Source organism: Aythya marila (genome assembly GCF_965140915.1).
Source record: "Aythya marila genome assembly, chromosome: 6".
NCBI classification, from domain to species: domain Eukaryota; kingdom Metazoa; phylum Chordata; class Aves; order Anseriformes; family Anatidae; genus Aythya; species Aythya marila.
This window is the reverse complement of record NC_139047.1, coordinates 7,203,611-7,223,945: the sequence shown is the minus strand read 5'-3', so window position 1 is coordinate 7,223,945 and position 20,335 is coordinate 7,203,611. Positions and strand designations below refer to the sequence as shown.

Below are 20,335 nucleotides of genomic sequence, written 5' to 3'. Positions count from 1 at the left end.
AAGTGTATCCCTAACTAGGGCTTGTCCACCACACTAATGCCTCACACATCAGGGGCTAGATCCAAGTAAGAAAATGGCTGTGGGAATTTTTCTGATACTGGCAAATGAACATGTTTGATCAATAGAAATGGGGCTTCAGGCAGGTAGCCAGCAAGCATTAAAAAAAAAAAAAAGTTTTGTTTTAAAGGTTTTCCCTGATGCAGATACTTAGCTTAAACAGAACCCTTTTTAAATAAAGGAAGATAATAGGCACCATCATCTCCATCCCGATGTTCTAGCAAGAAGTTTATAAGGGAAAGCTTGACTGTGTTATCTCCCATCCTTACAAACTGAGGAAGTGTGTATTCTAGCTTGGGTATGTTTCTTGTGTGGATATTGTTTTTGAAAACTTGTTTTTTGTTTTTTTTTCTGAAGTGGAGTGTTCTCAGGGAGCTTATTTATTTTCTGAAGCAGTGGTCTTTTTTTTTCATTTGTCTCAATTTTAGACCTTCAAATGAAGCAAAATCAGAAACAAAGTAGTTATGAAGAACAGATCTTGTAATCTAAAAATGAGCATTTTGTCAGTAGCAAAACACATGATAATAAAAGGTTTTATTTTGATTTACCTCCAAAAATCAGCATTTCCTCGGTGAGGAAGAGGTCAGTTCTGAGCAGCACTAATAGATACAAATACAGCCTCTGTGCTGTTGATGTTACAGCAGTTCAAGGTCCACAGGGCATTTTAAGATGGTTCCAAAAACACAATCTCAAAATGATGATCTCTGCATGGAGACATTGATTTGCAGCCTCTATAATTCTCAGTAAAATCTGTTAGCATGTGATACAGAGCTAAAGTTAAAAGGCTGAAAGCAGGACCATGGGACATTGGCAAGTGGAAGTCCAGGGGATGTTGTGGTATTTGGGCTTCCCAAAGCTCTTCAGGATTATTTTCCCAGTAATACTCAAACTGGCTGCGACAGACTAATGACAGTCCTGTGCCCTCCCTGCTTTGTCCCTGGGATAGGAAGCATTGCTTGGAGCTAGGTGCTTTCTGCACTTCTGCTGCCCTGTCCATCTGTCATTCTTTCTGCTTTTCCCAAAATGAGCCAGGAGATATTTGCAGCATATATGGATGGCTGTCAGTAGGTGTTAACGCGGCACTTGCTATTAGTCATCAAGGGGAATGTGGTAGCCCTCCCTGAGGCAGGTGGGCTACCACATCTTGCTGGCATCGGTGAGACATTTGTCATCATTTAATTCTTTGGATTTTGGATTCAGTTAGGAAACCTGATGTGCATGTTTCTCCCCGTTACCTCATACAGCTCATGTGACTTGTTTCATTCATGTGATCTCTTTTTATGTATCCATCATTCCATTTTTCTCTCTTATTAGAGTGAAATTGGACACAGCCCTCCTCCTGCCTACACCCCTATGTCAGGAGTAAGTATTTCACATTCAACCTTCATCCTTTAGGTTTTCGTCCTTCCTTCACCACCTGTTGTCTGTTTCCAGCTCCTTATTCCTACACACACAGCTCAAAAGCCAACAGTGAATGCAGTGTGGGTGTGTAAGCCATCAAATAGTCAGGGGTCTCTGAACTCCGCCTGGATTCATCCACAAGCTCTATGGACCCACACGCAAAATGACTGCCAACATTTCTTGAAAAAGCATTTAGGAAACACACGTGGATGAATCTGTCCATTTTTCCTTCTTATTTATAGGTCACAATGTCAAAATTTCCTTGCACACCCCTGCTGACAAGCAATATGGTAGGTGGCATCAAACCATTGCATCGAGGTGCCAGTGAGAGCACAGCTCACCAGCCCGAAATGCCCTGCCTGATGGGATTACATAGTGTTTGGGTGGTGACTGGTGCTGCAGGACACCCTAAAAGTAGCCCCCTGGGAATAAACAGGTCAACGATGGTGTCCTCTATCCCTGGCCCCCTTTGCAGAATATTTCCGTACCATAAGGTTAAAGGTTTTTGTTCTGGGATGCTGCCAAAATAATAGAAGAGGAGAAACTGCGTTTGCCTCTTGCAGCTGTTCATCTCCAACCTCCACGTCTGGGTAGGAGACAAGTTTTCTAGCCCCATTTCCAGCCAGCTCACTTCCCTGCTGCCCTTGCTGCAGTGGTGGTGCCTCCCTGGGGGGAAGCCAGCTCAGCAGCACTGGGCAGGCAGATGCTTTGCTGGCCTGCAGTGGAGCCTGTGCTGCTGCTGGCCCCGCAGCGCTGGAAATGCAGCAGCCTGCAGGATGGATGGGGCTTCTCCTGCCTGGTGAAATGCGTCACTGGGCAGGAAGGCCACGGGAGCTGCAGACACGACTTGCTGTTGAATCTTCCTTCCCTTCGGAGCCTCCTTTCTCATGCTGTCTTTTCTTTTCCTACAGAACCAGTTTGTGTATAGAGATGGCGGCTATGCTGCAGAGCAAGGAGTGCCGATGCCATACAGAGCTCCTGGCTGCATAATCCCAGAAGCCCCAGTTGCTCAAGGGGCCACAGCAGAGATCTTTGAAGACAGCTGCTGTAACGGCACGCTGCGAAAACAAGTGGCCACCCTGGCAAAAGAGGACAGCAGCACCCAGAGGTACAGCGCTGATCCCACAGTCTTCATACCTGAGCGGGTCATCCGGGGAGAGCTGGATGAGGATGGGTACATGACGCCGATGCGAGACAAACCTAAAACAGGTAAAAATGTGTCTTTCCAGAAAAGATCCTAGTCTAGCCTGAATATATTTTCTGTTTTTCTGTATCAGGACCTTCTCACCAAAAAAATGGATTTATCAACTAACCCAGCAAGACTGAAACGTTCTGATCTGGTGAATGTTTCTTTGCAGGGGGATTCCATTTTCTTTGCTTAATTTTCAACTTAGAAAGACTGAACTGTGCTATAATGTTAGCTTTGGTATTTCCCCCTTTATACTTTGTTTCTGGGAAGGAACGAGAGAGGAACGAGGAAGAATTTAAAAACAAAAAACAAATAACAAACCCACTTCTTATCCAAGAACAAATATTTGGTTATCTCCAAGAGAAGAATCTTTCTTTGGCCAGCCATAGTCTCCACGTTGCTTTGTTTATTGATCTTCTTTATCTTCATGGCATTGTGCTTGGTAAATGTCATGTTGAACATATCACAGAACCAATACACACAGTTGGCATTTTATACCCAGGGGAAGTTTAGGATTGAAAGAACATGATGTGCTTCAGAGAGACCATCACTGCAAGGTGAAGTTTGCCTACATCTGTGCCAGCTCGGAGTGTTACACTTCTCACTTGGCCTTCATTCATTTCTGTCTTTGTAAATAGTGACAGCAGTCATTTTGCTGTAAGGGGATGTGTCATTAGTAATTTGCTTTCAAACATTTGCATTAGCTTTAAAGAAATTAATTAATGCAAATGTAAATGCCAAGTAACTACTGCTTCAGAATTTGGAAGCCACATTATGTTACATGGTGGAAATAGAGGGAGTTTTGGGACTGACCCAGGGCAGTAGCAATTGGAGTGCACTCATGGCTCTGCACTTCAGCAGTCGGCCTTGCAATAAGGGACTGGATGCCTGAGTTTGTTGCAGCATCAGCGTACGCAGGTGGTGGTGTACACAGAGCATAACATTTCACAGGAGCTGCCCAAGCCCCAGGGAGGCAGTAGTGGCGGCCCAGGAGAAAGCAACTCCTTCCTGTCTCACCGGGCACAAACTCAGGGATGTCACGGTGTGGTCATGATGCTGCATACACTCTGCCATTTGGGAGACTCAGATGAAAGCACAACGTGGTTGGCATTGCTTCAGAGTTCCTACTGCACTGTTAGCAAGCCGTATGTGCCTGTTCCCCCTTACTGATTCAGCAAAGTTTTAGCTACATGTTCAAAATAATCTTGCTGAGCCTTGAACATTGGCATTTAATGTTTCTGGCCCCTTCCTGGATAAAACCAGAGTTGAAGTGAAGACCACAGCCACCTTCTCATCTCCATGCAGTACAGCAGCGCTGTATGTAGAAGGGGAGTACTGTCACCTCTGTCCTTTCTCAGGCGTTTCCTTGACCCTCTGGCCACAGTAGCTGCAGGCAGGGGTCCATTTCCTTACAGGGCAGGGCACTGTGTGGACCTGTCTCCAGAGCTTTTTGTGGTATTAATCCACAGCAAGTGCTCTGAAGGAGCTGTATGTAACCTGCTCCAGCTCTTCTTCTGGAGCTGATGTCGCTCTTATACCCTTTCCAGGACCCATCTGAATCATTTTTTTCATAATGCTTCAAGGCCCTTTGTCCTTCAGGAATGGAAGGTTTTTAATCAGGCAAATTGTTCTGTTAGAAATGAAGCGGTCTTAGAAGTTAGCCCTTGGAGATGCTCTTTGTGCAGAGAGGCTTAACTAAGATTTCTGTACAGCTTTCTGGACGGAAGACATATCCTAAGCTTCATGGAGAGTCAGCCACAAAGACGAAGTGTCTCTGCATGTTTGGCTCTGTAGTTCTTACTCGGACAGGAAGGCCAGGATCAGATGAGGCATGGGCTCTGGCTCAGCACGAGCTGTAGTTCAGTTTCCAGCTTTGTAAGTCATTTTGATGAGTCACTCCATCTTCCAGGGTCCTGGATCTTCACTTTAACCCATATTGTCTGTTTAGGTTGTAAATTTTTCACTTCTAGCAAGTATGTGTTTAACATAGTTGGTGCCTGATGTCATCTGTTGTTGGAGGGATGGCTGGGTGGAAGGATGCGCTAGTCCCCAGGCTTCTTCCTGTGCAGTCTCACAGTTATATAAAAATGTGGCTTGCTACATGGATGGACAACTCTCCCTCTTTGCTTATTGATTTTTTTTATCTTTCCTCAGATTACCTAAACCCAGTGGAAGAGAACCCATTTGTCTCCCGACGAAAGAACGGAGATCTCCAAGCTGTGGACAACCCAGAGTACCACAACACTCCAAACGGGCAGCCCAAAGCTGAGGATGAGTACGTGAATGAGCCATTGTACCTCAACACTTTTGCAAACACCTTGGAAAACGCTGAGTACCTGAAGAACAATTTGCCAGAGAAAGCCAAGAAGGCCTTTGACAACCCAGACTACTGGAATCACAGCCTGCCCCCTCGAAGCACCCTCCACCACCCGGACTACCTGCAAGAGTACAGCACAAAATACTTTTACAAACAGAATGGACGGATCCGGCCCATTGTGGCAGAGAATCCTGAATACCTCTCCGAGTTCTCCCTGAAGCCTGGCACTGTGCTGCCCCCGCCACCCTACAGACACAGAAATACAGTGGTGTAGTAACCACGGTCTTACAGAAGTGGAAAGGCAACCCCTTCTAGCTGCCTCACTCTTTTTCTCTCTCCTTTTCCCTTCTCCCCTCCCTACCTCCCTTTCTTTCTCCCATGAGCTTCCTCTACTTGCCAGTTCACTCATTTTTGATATTTCCAAGTCAAAGGATGTCTTGGAGTCATTTGCAGATTGGGTTGGGAACCTGAAAGGAAAGAAGGAAAGAGACTGAAAGGAGGAGTGTACAGCCTGGCGCTTCTCGCTTCCTGCAGATCTGAGGGTCAGACGGTCGGAGAAAGCCAGGCGGTACCGTAAGGGCAGTGGCAGCGTTCCCACTGTCGTGCTGGTTCTCAGTGATTCAGCCCAGCCACTGCAGGGAAAGCCGCAGAGAAGCTGTCTCTGTCAGGAGGAACTGATGAGAGTCTGTACAGCATTCCTGGAAATTTCAATGCAGTTTCCATTGGGGGAAAAAACGGACATTTTTTATATCATGTGTGGTAGCATAGTAATTGAGATTGAGAATCCAGTTTCTTTCTCTAACACTTTCTATCCCAGCGACCAGAAATGGCTAACCTGGCTTTTCATAATCATTCAGATCTTCACTGTGGCTTTCCAAGAAATGATGATGTGACTCTAATAGCCGGCTAAACCCTTATTCTGAGCCACACCATGATTTTGTGCCACTTCGGTAACCACAGGGACTCCAGCTCAGAACTGGTGCATGACATGACCATTTTTGTATATCTGCCAACAGGACAAATGTTTTAAAGAGAAAAATCCTTTCAGAAAGGAGTAAGAAGACCCCATCTCCAACCTGTTCTTCTTGAAGTTAAAAGACAGGCCACAGAAATCAAGATTTGTATGTAAAAAGTTTTGTTTTCCTGTTTATACCTGCTGAACATAGGTACGTAAACAGACCCAAACAAATTCTTCCCTCTTTTTCTTCTTCACGATCATGACGGGAGTAGGGGATGCTGTCAGGCAACACTGAGGACCAGATGGAGAACTGGAGAGTTTGGTGTGGGTCACGAAGCCTGCTGGTGTTCTGTGGGGTGGTGGTGGGAAGGGTCCTTCAAACTGGAAGAAAGACACTGGACTGGAGAAAACGCACATAGCAGTTCACTGGAAAGTTAGTTTGCACTTAAGCTCCGATTTTATTTGAACTGTTTTCTGGATTTTGAATGAAGCAATATGGAAGTGACCAGCAAAATACAAAATAATAATTTTAAGTTAAAAAAAAAAAGTGAATTATATGTAAAGGATGACTGTGGAAATGCCAAAATGAAGCAAACCGAGTCTTTGGAACAATGTCCACCAGTTCTGAGAGGCCATTGCATTGACTGCTTCAGAGAATACAGTGACAGAGCAACCACCTTACTGCTGCCAAGTGACAGCAGAGCAAGCCCTGAAAGGGATCGGTGGAGATGAATGCCTTGCTCCGGCTTGCAGTACAGCACAGAATGCTTTTTTCTAACAGGAGGCTTACTCTTGCACAGAAGAAAGCGCATACGAGGTTTGAGAAGTCAAAATGTGCATGACTTGCAGAGCTTTCAGTCAAAAAGTGTAAATAAGTATAATTCAGTCTCCTTGCACTTAGATCTGCTTTCATCAGCCTCAGTTTTTAGGCAGACACCCCGCACACACACCCTCCTCTGTTTGGAAATAACTTTCAGCCACAGTCCTGGATGTTTTTAGCGACCTGAGGCAGATGGAGCTGGGAAGGGTGCAGAAGGGGCCAGTGACACTGATGGCTGGCTCCTGATGTGCCGAGACCTGTGCATAAGAGTATTTGCATACCTAGTTCCCACTGAAAACCTTAAGGACATATTAAGTACCCCTGTAGATCTGTCTGTGTCTCTATCCGTTAAGGCTTTTAAAGGGGAAGAAATAATACCTGTTGGAGGGCAATCTTAAGCGAATAATACCAGTTGGAGAGCAGTGTTAAATGATGCAACAGTATTTCAGTTTATGCACTTCACTACTATTAAAGTCAAGACCTTGGGGTAATCTGGAAACAAAACCAGCAATATCTGGTGGTCTGGGAATTGTACCAAGTTCCTCTAGAATCCTGCCATATGAACAGCTTGCCACCTTTAACCATAAGGGAGCAGAGGAAGGAGTAAGAGACATGCACTATTTACCCAAATCTTGGTGGCTCAGGGTCAGCTTGATAAAGGTATGAAGAGATTTCAAACCTGGGTTGGTTGGTAGGCTTGGAGGTGGAAAGCAAATGTATGTCATCAGTCAGGGTTGGTTCTGCCAACAACCTGCTTCTGTGCCACGTGTGTTGAGGCCAGCTCGAGCCAGCTGAGCTGCACTCCAGCTGCAGAGCAGGTGCTAGACCTGTAAATGCAGTAAGGAGCTGGGGAGCCCAAAAACTGCAAGGGCAAGTATGGGGCTTTGAAGCTATTGGAAGGAGATGTTGGGTCAGGTGCTACCAAGGCGGTGCGTGGTGGTGGAACAAAGTGACCCGCAGAGCACTGAGGTGGGATCGATGGTCTGTGAGCATCACGCATCCCAGAGGCCTCGTCTCCTCCCAGCGCCCTCCCGTAACCACTCATTATTTGTGATAGGAGACAGAGGCAGGGGCTGGGTGGCAGAGGTGTGGCATGAAGTCCTGCAGATGTCACTCCCAGAAGGTTTGCTGGTAGTGCTCATGGTGTCATCTGAAGTACGGCCAAAGGTACAGGAGATTGGGCAACAATTGCCAAGCTGCTTGGGGACAAGGACCGGCATTAGCACGGATGCCTGGCAGTGCAGCAACAGCTTAGGTGATATAGGTGGGTGGAGTAGAGGAGAGAAGGCACGGGATGGTTTGTCCCTCAGCAAGAGTAACTCCTAATGGAGAAAGAACCTGGTGGTAAGCTTGTGTCTGAATTCAAAGAGGGGCATGCAAAGGCTACTGGGAAGACGTGCTCAAATCCCCAAAACCCGACAGGATGGTGCTAGGGTGTAGCTGCTAATGGAAGGTGAAGGCCTGCTTGTTTCTTGGGTAATTAAGTAATACCGCTATTAGAATAGTCAATATGTAAATAATTGTGTTCTTTAACAATTTAACATGTCTTAGAAAACTTGAATTATTTATTCAATTTAATCATTGACTGTGGGTATGATGTAGTGTATTAGGTAGTGTGGAAACACAGCGGTTCCTTGAAGTGAGGCTGAGTAGTGCTCGATGCAGAGGGCACACAAGGGATCAATGAACACAGCAGTCTGTGATGATGGAAAACTCAACACGCTGCAGCGTAACAAATGGGCATTCTTTTTCCAAGCTTTTGGTTTGAGTTGCAATTACCAAAAATGTTCCTTGCATTTCCTGCTGCGCCTATAGTTGTCCTTTGTTGCAGTGTATGGACGTGCATGGTGCTGAGCACCTGGTTAACCATTTTCTTCCTCCCACTAAGAATAACACAGCCCCTAAGCATATGCCTGTCCATTGAAACGGGAGTTCCTCAGAACTGGTAGGTTTTTGTCCCTTTGCCAAAAATTGCGTTGAACCATAGTTAAAGGAGAAACAGCTAAACTAAGAGCAAAACTGTCTTTTTTAATCTAAACAGCAAAAATACCCACCTGGCCGTAACTCGTGTGTTTGCATTAGTGGTTATAGCTGCCATTTTGGAGCAAGGAACTCAGACAAATATACGTGAAAAATCAGGGCAAATATTCAACTATTACATTGTGAAAGATGAAGTTCAGGCTTTGTAAGGAATATTCACACGTTTGTGGGAAGAAACGGGGTATTTTCAGCCACAAACTGCATTTTGTCAGCACAAAGCAGTAGGTGAGAGCATGGGCAGAATTATTTTCTCCAGCTCTGATAAATTCTCTGGTTCTATAATGGTATCTATACACACCACTGTCAGTTTTTATGGATTTTATAATGCAGACACCTATTTATAAATGTTTTCCTTTCGCTTATCATAGCACGTACAATGGAAGAGCAGTGAATAACTTTTCAAGAGTAGATACCTGCATGTGTATCAGCCTTTGTCCAAGGCACAAAGCACACGTGCTAAATGAAGGAGAACAACAGCTTATTTTACCTAATCTCTTGCAGTGATACTTGTCTTAGATGTTACCTGCCTAGCTGAGGGCTATTTCAAACAGATGTGGAAGCTGGATTGATCTGCTGTAACGTAATTGACTGAAATCAACTTCTCCTAACTTCCTTTTTCAGTTCTTTTTCAAATTTTTCTGTACAATAGCTAAGGAGATGTGCTTACATGGCCATTTGCTCAGATGTAGCAGAGTATTTACAACTTGTTTTCAAACAGGTCATCCCTCCCAGGTAGCAAGCAATGGAAATAAATCTGAGTGTGTATCAGCGGTAGGAGCTACCACATGGATCTGTGTCAGGTACCTTAAGCTCAGCCCAGAGATCTTTCTACAGAAAAAAAAAAGTTGTGTTGACCCTGTTTTTTTTTTTTACCACTTAGTAGAAAATGCATTCTTGGCTGTGGGAGTTGTATGCAGTGATCTCATTTCTTGTGTTTCTCTGGGTTAATGAGGAGAGGTGTTCCCTTCCTGTCCAAAGGGCAACTTCTGGTAAGCCCAGAAATTGGGTGTGAGGGGCAGTTGTGTTTATGTGCTGCGGGGGCCAGGCAGCCTGCACACATGCAGGCTTATTTCCAATTGAGATTTGGGTTGGAATTACACAGGAGAATTCCTCTGCCCTCAGCCACCACCACGCCCAGCCTCGACACAAGGAAAACAGCAGCTCTGAAAGACCAGCGTGGCCCCGACTGCTCCAAAACCTGCTGGAGCCGGGCAGTCCAGGTGGGGAGTGCCAGCTGTGACATGGGCCTGGAAATAAAGCTTGGGGTGGGTTTTTTGGTGCATATGTTCTTGATTGTTTCTTGTCTTTTTTTTTTTTTTTTTTTTTTTGAGGCTAGACCTACATGGGAAACTCAGGTGTTAACAAAAAATCTGGTATTGTTTTTCTGATGGGGTGTCTGTGGAGGTGTGGTGTCCTGTGTCACGGTGGTGGTGCAAACAAAGGGCCTACGTGGGCTCTGTTGGGCTGTGAAGGAGATGAGGCTTTGCTACAAGGCAGCGCTAGGTTCTCCTGGTCCTGCAATTCCCAAGGCAACAAAGCCTGGCTGCCTCGAGGAGCCCTGTGCACCCTGGGCAGGAATCTCTCCAGAAACCAACAGCCACTGTGGCACACACGTCTGTCCATCCACCCTTTTGGTGGCAGGGAGTGGGAATTAATGTCACTGCCCCAAGGACCAGCAGCTGGGGCATCTGCTTCAGCGTGAAGGGGCACCACTCTCCTGCCAGGCTCTATTCTCCCTTGTTCTGCACAAGTGGGGAATCAGGTTTTCCACCCAATCAGATTTCAAAATTCGGAAGCTCAAGTAGGTGTTCTGCTTCGAAGGCTCTTTAGCATGAGGGGGACTGGTACAAAATAGGTTTTAGCAAGAACCGGAGTCAGGCCTCAGGTTATTGGTAACCTCTTTGGCTCTTAAAGATCACCTTAAAGGAGACAGCATCACCCAGAGTTCTTCTGTATTTTCTACAAGATGTTTTTACATGCAATAACATAAAAAGACTGTTCATTTCTAGATCTGTCAGTTGTAATGTTCCCATTACCCTGGATTGTAAACCTCTGCTGCTGACAAAACAGCTCGTCTGTTACACATCCTGGATTTGGGTTCGGATGTTGCTTCAGAAAGCCAGGGCTGTGCATGGGCAGGGCTTGGGGGGCTGCAGGGTTCACGCTTCCTCACGGGGCAGGAAGCACAGTCATCCACCAGGGCAGCCTCTGCAGCTTGGCTGCTTGGAGCATGCCCCCACTTCATTTTTTTCTCTTTTGCTAAGTGGTATGCGAGTAGAAATGGCCACCGTTACAAACCAGGAATAAATAGCGAAGTCCCACAGTTAGAAGCACCGCTTTGAAATGTGCAAAAATGATTTGTGTCCACCCGCATTTTATTTTAGCACAAGGTCATACTCCTGCCATTCTGTGCATTGGGACCTGATGCTGCTAGTAGGCTCACTGCTCTTGGGGAGAGGACTGAAGGTAAGGCTGTCTGCATTGCCCTGTGGCGTCAGCTGGGATCAGTGTGTAGGTCTGGGCAATGCAGAGCATCTTCTGGGGAAGCTGGCAGGTGTTAAAGCCCAACTGGCGGTGCTGGGACACGGTGGGACTTACCTGAACTGCAGGCAGGCACCTCTCGTGACCAGCACCAGGCTGAAGAAGCGGTCCCACCCGAGCATCCTCCAGTTAGGGGCTGTGCTGAGAAAGAAGGAGGAGGTGTGAGAGCAGCTAAGGTTCCTTCCCCAATGAGGAAGTGAGAGCAGTCAGTGCTATGTTTTTTTTCTCCTTTATTTTGAGAGAGCCCTTTGGACCTTGGTAGAGAGGGGTTTTAAAGAGAGGCTTGTAAGGTATTACACCATGTGAGTAGTTACGTCCCAGTTCTTTCCCCTCCCCAGTAAAAAAAAAAAAAAGCCATGAAGTTGTGCTCCAAGCGCATCGTGCACGAAGCCACCGGGGCAGAGGCGCACCTTGCACAGCACCCTCTTGCTGACAGCTCAGTGCGGTTGCTGCAACCAGGGCACATGTGTGTACATCCAGCTTCGGCTGCCACCGCAGCGCCACTGTCCCCACGCCCTGCCCAGGCTTTGAGCCCTCTTAGGGATAAAAGCACTGTATTGTCCATAGCACTCCGAAGACTAACCCTTTTGGGATAACCACAGTAAGAAACTGTGAATGGTATTTTATAAGTAAGTGTAGATATGTATGCCGTTCTTTTGAGGTAAGGTACTATGACATATGTAGCATAAACTGGTACTGTTGTTAAATGGGTCGATTATTAACTGAGCAGCTGTGTAAGGGGTAGCTAACTTTGAATGCACTACAACCAATGTTCCTTTGGAGACGGGGGCTGAAGGTATTTGCTGGGTACGTGTCTTCATGGTGGGGTATGTTGAGGAGAAAATGCAGATCAAAGAAAAATCACAGTTATTTAATAGCATTTCGTGTTGGAAATTGGTGCACATTCCGTACATTATCCACAGTGGTTTTCACCTATTTTTTTTGGCCCAGTTTTTGAAATTTCCCCAACATCCTAAGTTGGAATTTCTAAAGAGGTAGCGGCCCTAGTGTATGGAGGGGAAACTGAGGGGAAAAAGAAGTCTGTTTCTAAGAACAGACTATCCAAAACAACCTATCCAAAATAGATTTCTTTACCTTGCAGTCTCAAACTACGTATTCCTCCTGGTGAGGCTCAAATTCCCAAGCCTGGAGGACGACACTGCTGCCCCCTCAAAATCCAAGGCTGGGCCCGGTCTGGGAGGCGAACCAGGAGGAGCACAGGGTTCCTGCAAGGTGGGCGCCCCTCGCAGCGCCTCCCAAACCAGCACAGCTGCCTGCCAGAAGGTAGGCGAGGCAGGGGTGAGGAGGGTTTTTAGGCAATTCTCCATGTGTTTATAGTGCACAGAGGTGTTACACACTAACTACTTCTGCCTTATGAAGTACCTTTGGAAGAAGAGAAGCATCAGCATGTTGGGGAAGACACTCATTTCGTGCAGAGTGATGCATTCAGAGTTAGCTGCCTTTCTGAAACAAAAATACAAAAACTACTGTATGTTACTTTGAAAATGTGAATAGTATTTTTATAGCTTGTTAAAGACACAGCTAGTTGCATTTGTAAATAAGGATAATGTTGCTTTTATTTTCCTTGTGGACACCATTATTTGGAACATAATTGTCCTTAGGGTTGATTTGTATATAGGTAATTTGCTTGTGATTTATGCCGCTCCTCCCATTTTCTTTCTTTCCCTTCCCACCCTCTGGTTTTGATTAGAAATACCATTTTTGGCATTCTGTGTGATTCTGTGTTTTAGCACTATTGTGGTGTGTTCAGACTTTCTGCACTTGCTTACACAGTAGGGTATGCCAATTGTGTGTGGCGTAATGTTACTTTAACCTTTTGTTTCTCATATTTTAGCTATTGAGGATTACGCACTGTTAAAATACTTACTGACCTGGGTTAATATTAGGTACATATTTTAGCATAATTTCCCTTCTTTTCATGGTTTCTTGTTTTTTCTTTTTTTTCCCCTTCCCTCCCCTTTTGTCTTGTTTGGAGGCTGGGGAGAAGCCTGTGGATCTTCTCTTTTGTGTGGTTATACTTTTTCCCCCCGTGTGCAGTCCCGAGTTTCTCCTCATGGTCCTTGGGGTAGAGCTTTATCTGTTTGTTAAGGCAAATGTAGACTGCGACCCACCTTGCATCAACCCACGCTCATCCCAGCTGAACAATTTGAAAACTGTTCTGCCTTTTTGTTACATGAATCTGTCAGAAATATATTTTTAATTTAATATAAATGAAATTCAATAAAATATGAAACAAAACGCCTCTGTGTCCGTGTGGAATTTCTTCCCAGGGATGGAGCACTTCCAGCAACACGACCCCCGCGCCCGTCCTGGCCTCGCGTGCTGAAACCTTGCGCAGGGCACCTGGGCTGAGGCAGCCCCGTCCCTACCTGCAGGCGGCACTGCCTGGGGGGCTGCTGGGAGCTCGGGGCTACCCCTGGCAAAATGGAAAGGCACCCGCACACGGGATGGCCCGGAGCCAGGTGAAGGCCAGCAAGCTTCGGGGCAGCCTCTACAGCTGCAGGCAGGGACCATCTCCAGCAGCAACCCCCTTCTTCCCTGCTGCTCGGTGCCAAGAACACCGACACCCCCTTGTTATGTCGCAGGGCTCTGTGCTGTGACCATCGTGGGATGTGCACAAAGCCTGTGAATGGTTTCAGTCCTGCTGCCCCGTGTGCCAGCTCACCTGCATGGGGTCCTGCTGCGGCTCCTCAACCCCAGGGCAGCCCCAGCCAGGGTCAGGTTGGTGTACAGCTTCGCTGGGGGCTGGGGTGCAGTTTACTATAACACAAAACCCCAACATGAGGGGCTGACCCGAGGCACACCCCCAGCCAAGCCCCACCCCGTAGGGTCCCACGGCCTGTTCCCAGCACCTTGCCTGCTGCGAGTGCCGGGGTTAATCCCTCGGGTTCTGGCACACACCCCACATCAAAACGCTCTCACTGCCCTGGATCTGCCTCTCTGGCTAACCGTGTTACCGGGACTCCAGAGAGCGTTTTAAATTTAGTGCGAAACAGTAAAGGTCACTTGGCTCTTTGAGGCACATTTTAAAATACTCCAGTCTCCCTGGATTGCAACTATTTGTTTCAGGAATGACCTCAACATTTTATACCCAGTAGTCTGGAAAGGTCATTTCACAGCCACGTACAATTCTCTTTGCTGTGCCGGGTGTGCACGTGGAGCCCCTCTGAATGGTCACAAAGGCAGACGAAGGCTTCAGCTGGAGAGCATCAGGAACACAGCTCAGTACCAGCGCTGTTTGCTGCAAAGCTGCCAGTTTGATGTTATTAAGCACGCATGCTCCACGAATTATGAGGGATTATGACCCGCATTTTCGGCAGGGACAGATGAAGTCTGGCTCCCCAGCAGACAGGTGTGCTGCCACAGGCCCCTGCCTTCCCAGGGGGGCTCTGGAGACAGGGTGGCCTCCTGGCACCCAGCGGGGCTCCAGCACCAAGCCCTGGCTGCTGCAGCAGCACCGAGTCCTTTCTGCACACCAGGACGTGCACCGACACAGACTGCAGCTGAGCTAATACGGCGCGGAGGAAATGGTGTCTGATGCGAAGTCTGAGATATGGCACTAAAAACTCCTGATATCATTGCTGTAAAACTTTAGCGATGCTTCAGCACAAATAAATTCCAGACACGAGACAGACAAGAGAAGCGTGCTATTAAATACACCCTCCCCACCCCAATTCACTGTCCCCAGGTGGGTTTGATTTACCTGCCCCCTCCCCCCCCCCCAAAAAAAAAAGAAAAAAAAGGATTAATCAACCAGCTATTTTCCTGTGAAACAATATTAATTTAAAGCCCTCTGCCACTCATTCAGACAAGCCCTGCAAAGGCTATTAAATTCAGGTGTTTAAGCTGCTGCTGAAAAGCACAATTCAGCTTTTGCAGGCAGTTTCATGCTGCACGAGGTTATCTGTGTCTTTCATGAAACAGATGGGCAAGTGCATATGAAATTATTCAGACATGAAGACTCATTTCAGAATAAAGGTTGATCGTGCCGTAAAAGAAAAGAAAAAAAAACTATCTGCAGGGCTGGATGACCCACCACAACCACAGCAGCAGCAGGCTTTGGAGCTCTGCCCAGCGGGTGGCTGGGGCTTGCAGCAGCAGCAGCATTTTGTCCCAGCAGGGCTCAGCTGCACCCCTGGGTGCTGAGCGCAGGCGGGCGGTGCGCTGCCGATCTTTGGGCTCGCCAAGAGCAAAGCGAGCAGCAGCTGCAGGCCCCGTACCACCACTGGTAAAGTCTGGGACCACGTAGGCAGGAGAGGTTGGGTCAACATTTCAGTAGCCATGGAGCAGCCCCAGAAGTCAGACAAAGCTCTTTAAAGCTTGCACTCAATTTACAAAATATACAACTGGAAAGCTGCAAAGAAGTCACTGAATATCCCATTTAAAACAAAGAAAACACTCCTCATGTACAGAAGATTATACCAAGTAAAAAAACCATCAGAAGCCTTTTTTGAAAAATAAACAGCAGCACTGAAGTCACAGCAGCTACTGCTAAGTCACGGGGCTGAATACATCTCATGTAGATCTCTGAGTGGCCCAGGAAATATTTTGTACATTGCTGCCTGACGCTAGAAAAAGTCAAGCCAGAAGAGCAGAGGGCAGCAAATGAACTGCCCCTTGGCTACTTTAATCTGCCCATAATGCTCTCTCAACTAAATTCCTCTGCCAGGATTACAGAGTGCCTACCACACAGGCAGATTCAGGCTGTGCAAAGCACTCACTCCCAGGAAATGCCTCAGCTCTTCAGCTTTTAACCAGCCTCAAATGCCAGCGCCTCCAGTGTTCAGTGAAGGCTGGGGGTGCTACCCAGAGCTGGACCTGGGATGGGGAGCATGGGCGCCTTGTGGGGCCCAGTGGCACAGTGGACCCCAGGAGCTGACGCTTCCTGAGCCAGAGCCTGAAGCTGACGCTTCCCAGGAGCCTGAGCCTCCCACGTATGTTTGTATTTAACCAAGAGGCTACAGTGCCTTGGTGGTTGGTGGCGGTGGCCAAACAGCTCTGGCCTTTGCTCCTTACTGATCTCTGGTGCTCACCTGCTGAGTGCTGTTTCCAAACCTGACCCCCAGCTCAGCCACCAGGCCAGGGGTCACTATGTAACACCCAGATTGGCATGGGGACAGCCTCAACTTGTCCCAGCAACCAGAGAAACAGCAGCTGGAGGAACGAAGCGGGAGAAGGGGGTTACAGCATGATGAGGTTAAACCGAATTGCACGGGCAGAGCCTTGAATGCCCCTGAGAGCAATGATGTGCCCCTGGAAGAGCCCCAGGACCACAGGGGGACTGTGCATCTTCCCAGAGGGGATGCTGCCAAAAACAGGCAGCTGGGTGCAGCCTCTGATGCACTTAGCCCAGCTCAGGGAGCCAACCTGAGTCTTTGTGTGTCTCTATTTAAAAATGATCACATGGCAAGACTTAAAAACCTTTTTCCATGTTATCTGCAACTGTCGACTCAAACCTGTCTTCCCCTTACTTTTGCAAAGCAACAGCATGGGCCAGAGCAGGGCACAGCTGGGTTTAACCCCAGCTGACAGAGCACCTGCTGAGGTCCTCGTTTCAGGGAGCACCTCCAGAAGGGATGCCCACTCTGTGCCACCGACCTCCTGTGTGTGCTCACCTCTCCGGGGGGAACAGCTGACAAACACCCAACACAACTGCAAAAGCCTCGTTTCAGTGCAGAAAATGGCCAGGCTGAGATGGAGGCAGCAAGGTGAGGCTACAGAAACACAAGAGACACCAAGAGCATGTTAAACCTGACCTTTAACCTGGGCCTACTTTCTTCCAAGTATTTGCCAAAAAAATAAACCCAAACCACCAACACCAAGCCAAGACATGCAGCAGCCCAGCCTTAGCAAAGCCCAGCTGCTGTCCTCTCTCCCTGCTATCTCCTGCCATGGGCCAGCAGAGAAATGAGTTTAACACTGCCTTTGAGCCTCCAGCCCTTCACCTCAAGCCCTCTGTCACACTGCATCACGGCCCTGACACTGGGAGACAACATTAAGGAAGCAGAAACTGAAGATTTCATTTGGCATAAATGGCATGAACAGCATAAACGGTTTCAGGCAAGCCTGCGTTCGTCTCTGTGATAAATTCTCGCCCGGTTTTTCCCTATTTTGTTTGTGGTTTGTTTTTCTTTTACCACGAAAAGCCTTTACTATTGTTATGCAAAAGAAACCTGTATGAATTGCTTCCTGCAAAGCACAGCAAGTAAACAAGATTGTAGCAACAAGGGAACAAGTCACGGTTTCTTTTCAGGCATCCCCACAGTAATCTGCTTTTGTCTCCATTATACAGGGCGTGTGTCGCAGTGCCCCATGTGAGGGCCTTGCACAGAGCTGAACAGAGGAATTATAACAAAGGAAACCCTTTGGTCCCACAGAATGGAAATGGCCCTGATTTTTCAGACTTTTCTACCAAAGTGTGCTCCTGGCAAGGCAGGGACAGGGACTGGGGAGGGGACAGACCCAGGGGAGGACAGGAGGGATAAAGAAACAGCTGTACCGCGTGAAGAGCCAGCTGATCTCTTTCAGCTGATCTGCTCCAATACTGCTTTGGTGAGCGGTGAGCAGTCCTGAGCAGGCTCTGAGGAGCGTGGAGCAGCACTGGGTATAGAGAGACCTGGCCAGGAAAGCACAGCCTGCCCAGGGCACACCACACCGGTCTCTGGGCTTGGTGCTGTGCCATGAGCCATCTGCAGCAGGAGGGCGCTGGATACCTCCCAGTGCAAAGTGGTGGCCCACGCTACTGCTGCAGGAGCTGGGGAACATGCAGACTGGCCCATCTTTATGGCACTTAACGGGTGACTTGCAGGGCAGCTTACCATACTACTTTTATGCGCTCTGTGCCTCTGCTACATATGGAACAGCTTCTGCAGGTGTTTGCTCTCCTTCCTCCATTACTTTTTAGCATAGCAGTTGGTAGGGTTGGGCTGCCCGTCGTTAGCTGCACTGAATGCCACATCGCTGCTTGAAGTTTCAAACAAGAGTTGTGGCACCCCAGAGTCCTGTCAAACCAAGGAAAATGAACGTAAGGACTGCGTGCTGAATGTGGTTTAAGGCTGAGTAGAAACAAGCCCGCTATGATTCTATAGGAAATACAGGATTTCCTATAGCAGCAGGAAAGGGGTAATTGTTCAAGACTTTCCTGTCTGAATTTGCTGATTTGCTAAAACTGGTGTTTGATGGGGTGGTGATGGCTTCCAACCAGGAACAGGGAGTTGGGCAGGAACCGGGGGCTGCGACACCTCCCAGGACCCCAACAGAGGTGACACTACAGCAAGACAGACATGAGATGTTTGCGTATCTGGGGCAGGCAGATTGAGTGGCCTGCCATTAGACAGAATGCTTTTGCCAGAAAAGAGAAATGAGCTAAGAACTTTCCTTCCCTACCATTTTATCTGCTCTGTGCAGGATTGCCAGATTATGCAGAAATACTGAGCAGCAGACAGTGAAATGTTTGCGTTGCATTTGCATTGTTTACAAAGAGGAGTAAAACACGCTCGTTTTGATTGAACGTATTTATAACTGCAAGGGAGAAAATGATCGTGCATGGAAGGCAGGAGTAACGACTGGGGGATTTTCCAGTGCTGATCGAATGCAGACTTACTATGGCTTGAGCTGCCCCCAGGTCCTTCGGGAAATCAGGAGGGCTACAAGGCAGCCCCTGCTTGCTCTCAGCAAAACACCTACAGGTGCTCGGTGACTTCAGGAACAGGGCCCGGGCAGATGTATCAGTACGCCATGCCGAACGGAGCGTGGCTGGCTGGATGAACCTTTGGTGGGTGAAATACTGCATGCTGCTGAGCTGGGAGAGATGGAGGTGAGGATCATTTTAGCTGGGAGTGGCTCAGGAATGCCAAGCTCTGCCACTGCACAGTTGGAGCTGTCTGTCATCTCACTCCTCCATCCACAGCCCCGGGGACTCAGCAGATTAGCTTTTAGCCCAACAGCGTTTCAGTATTGAAGCTGGTGAGGTCCTACAGCACTTGCAGTCGTGTGAGCAGCAAGAACAATTCAGTTTCAGCAACATCACTGTTCCTGCATCATAGAAAGGCATGGGAGCAAGGATTTTCATTTCAGCCCTGGGGCATGAGCCATGCCCGGGGATGGGGCCATGGGATGAGCCTCGCCAGGCACAGCAGGGCTCAGAAGGCTTCACTTCGAGTGCTGCAAATCTGGAGCTTTCCATTTTTATTTCCTTACCACATCTGTTGTCCATGACCTCTGGCTAAAAGGGTGGCAGAGAGTATGTCCTGGTAGGCAGCAAGGATCTCAAAGCATCTGACCGCCAAACACAGAAGAGAGGAGGAAGTTTATCTCCTAATTGCCTACAATGATTGCATTTTGTACTTTAACAGAATCCATGTATTGTTTGGGGTCTCTGTTAGCTGAGAGGGTAAAACCACATCAAGCTTTAATGGCCTGCAAGAACTCTACAAGGCAGCCGAGACAGCAATAGTTAAAATAAGTTAGGCTCCAACCTGTACAGGGCCCAGAATAGCAAAGCATTCAGAGGTGGGTATGTCTGTGCAGGCAAGCAGCTTCACTTCAGTCAAATATAGTGGCGAAACAATGGAGGATGTTTCCTGTCACATTAGAAATATTCTATAGCTTTTAATAAGGACAAAAAGAGGAGGAGGAGGAGGTGAATATTTTAGAAGCTATTGTTTGGATATTGTAGTTTTAAATGGTACCTACAGTAACTTGGGGCTAATTTTGAGGATTAGGGTCCCTAAAATGATGATGGGGCTACGTCTCTTGTTCCTGTTCGCCATTTGGTATAGCAGAGGAAGTCAAAGGCCTTGGATGGTACAACGGGCTCAGCCATCCCGAGCTTCAGCGCTCCTCTCAACAAGTCACCGTGCTTTTGACGTCACCAGCAGAGTGCGGACAAAAGGGAAGCCAGTGCCAGAGCTGCTCGATAAATCCCGGCCTCCCGATGGCCAGGCCAGGTCCTGCCGAGTGAGTGCCACCCTGTACTGCAGCAAAAGGTGC

General features: G+C 47.7%; 1 protein-coding gene across 3 annotated transcripts in view; it reads left to right on the top strand.

Moving 5' to 3' along the window:
- ERBB4 (erb-b2 receptor tyrosine kinase 4) overlaps nucleotides 1–13,558 on the top strand; it is a gene marked incomplete at its 5' end in the record, with an annotated part of 567,763 nt that extends 554,205 nt beyond the window's left edge. For 2 of the 3 annotated variants that reach the window (XM_082763473.1, XM_082763475.1), the window contains 3 exons: nucleotides 1,372–1,419; nucleotides 2,370–2,667; nucleotides 4,802–13,558. In XM_082763473.1, the coding sequence (XP_082619599.1) occupies nucleotides 1,372–1,419; nucleotides 2,370–2,667; nucleotides 4,802–5,238 (783 nt within the window). In that variant the 3' untranslated portion in view covers nucleotides 5,239–13,558. The remainder of the gene's footprint in view (nucleotides 1–1,371; nucleotides 1,420–2,369; nucleotides 2,668–4,801) is intronic. The other variant, XM_082763474.1, reaches the window with a different exon arrangement.
- Nucleotides 13,559–20,335: the final 6,777 nt, after the last annotated feature.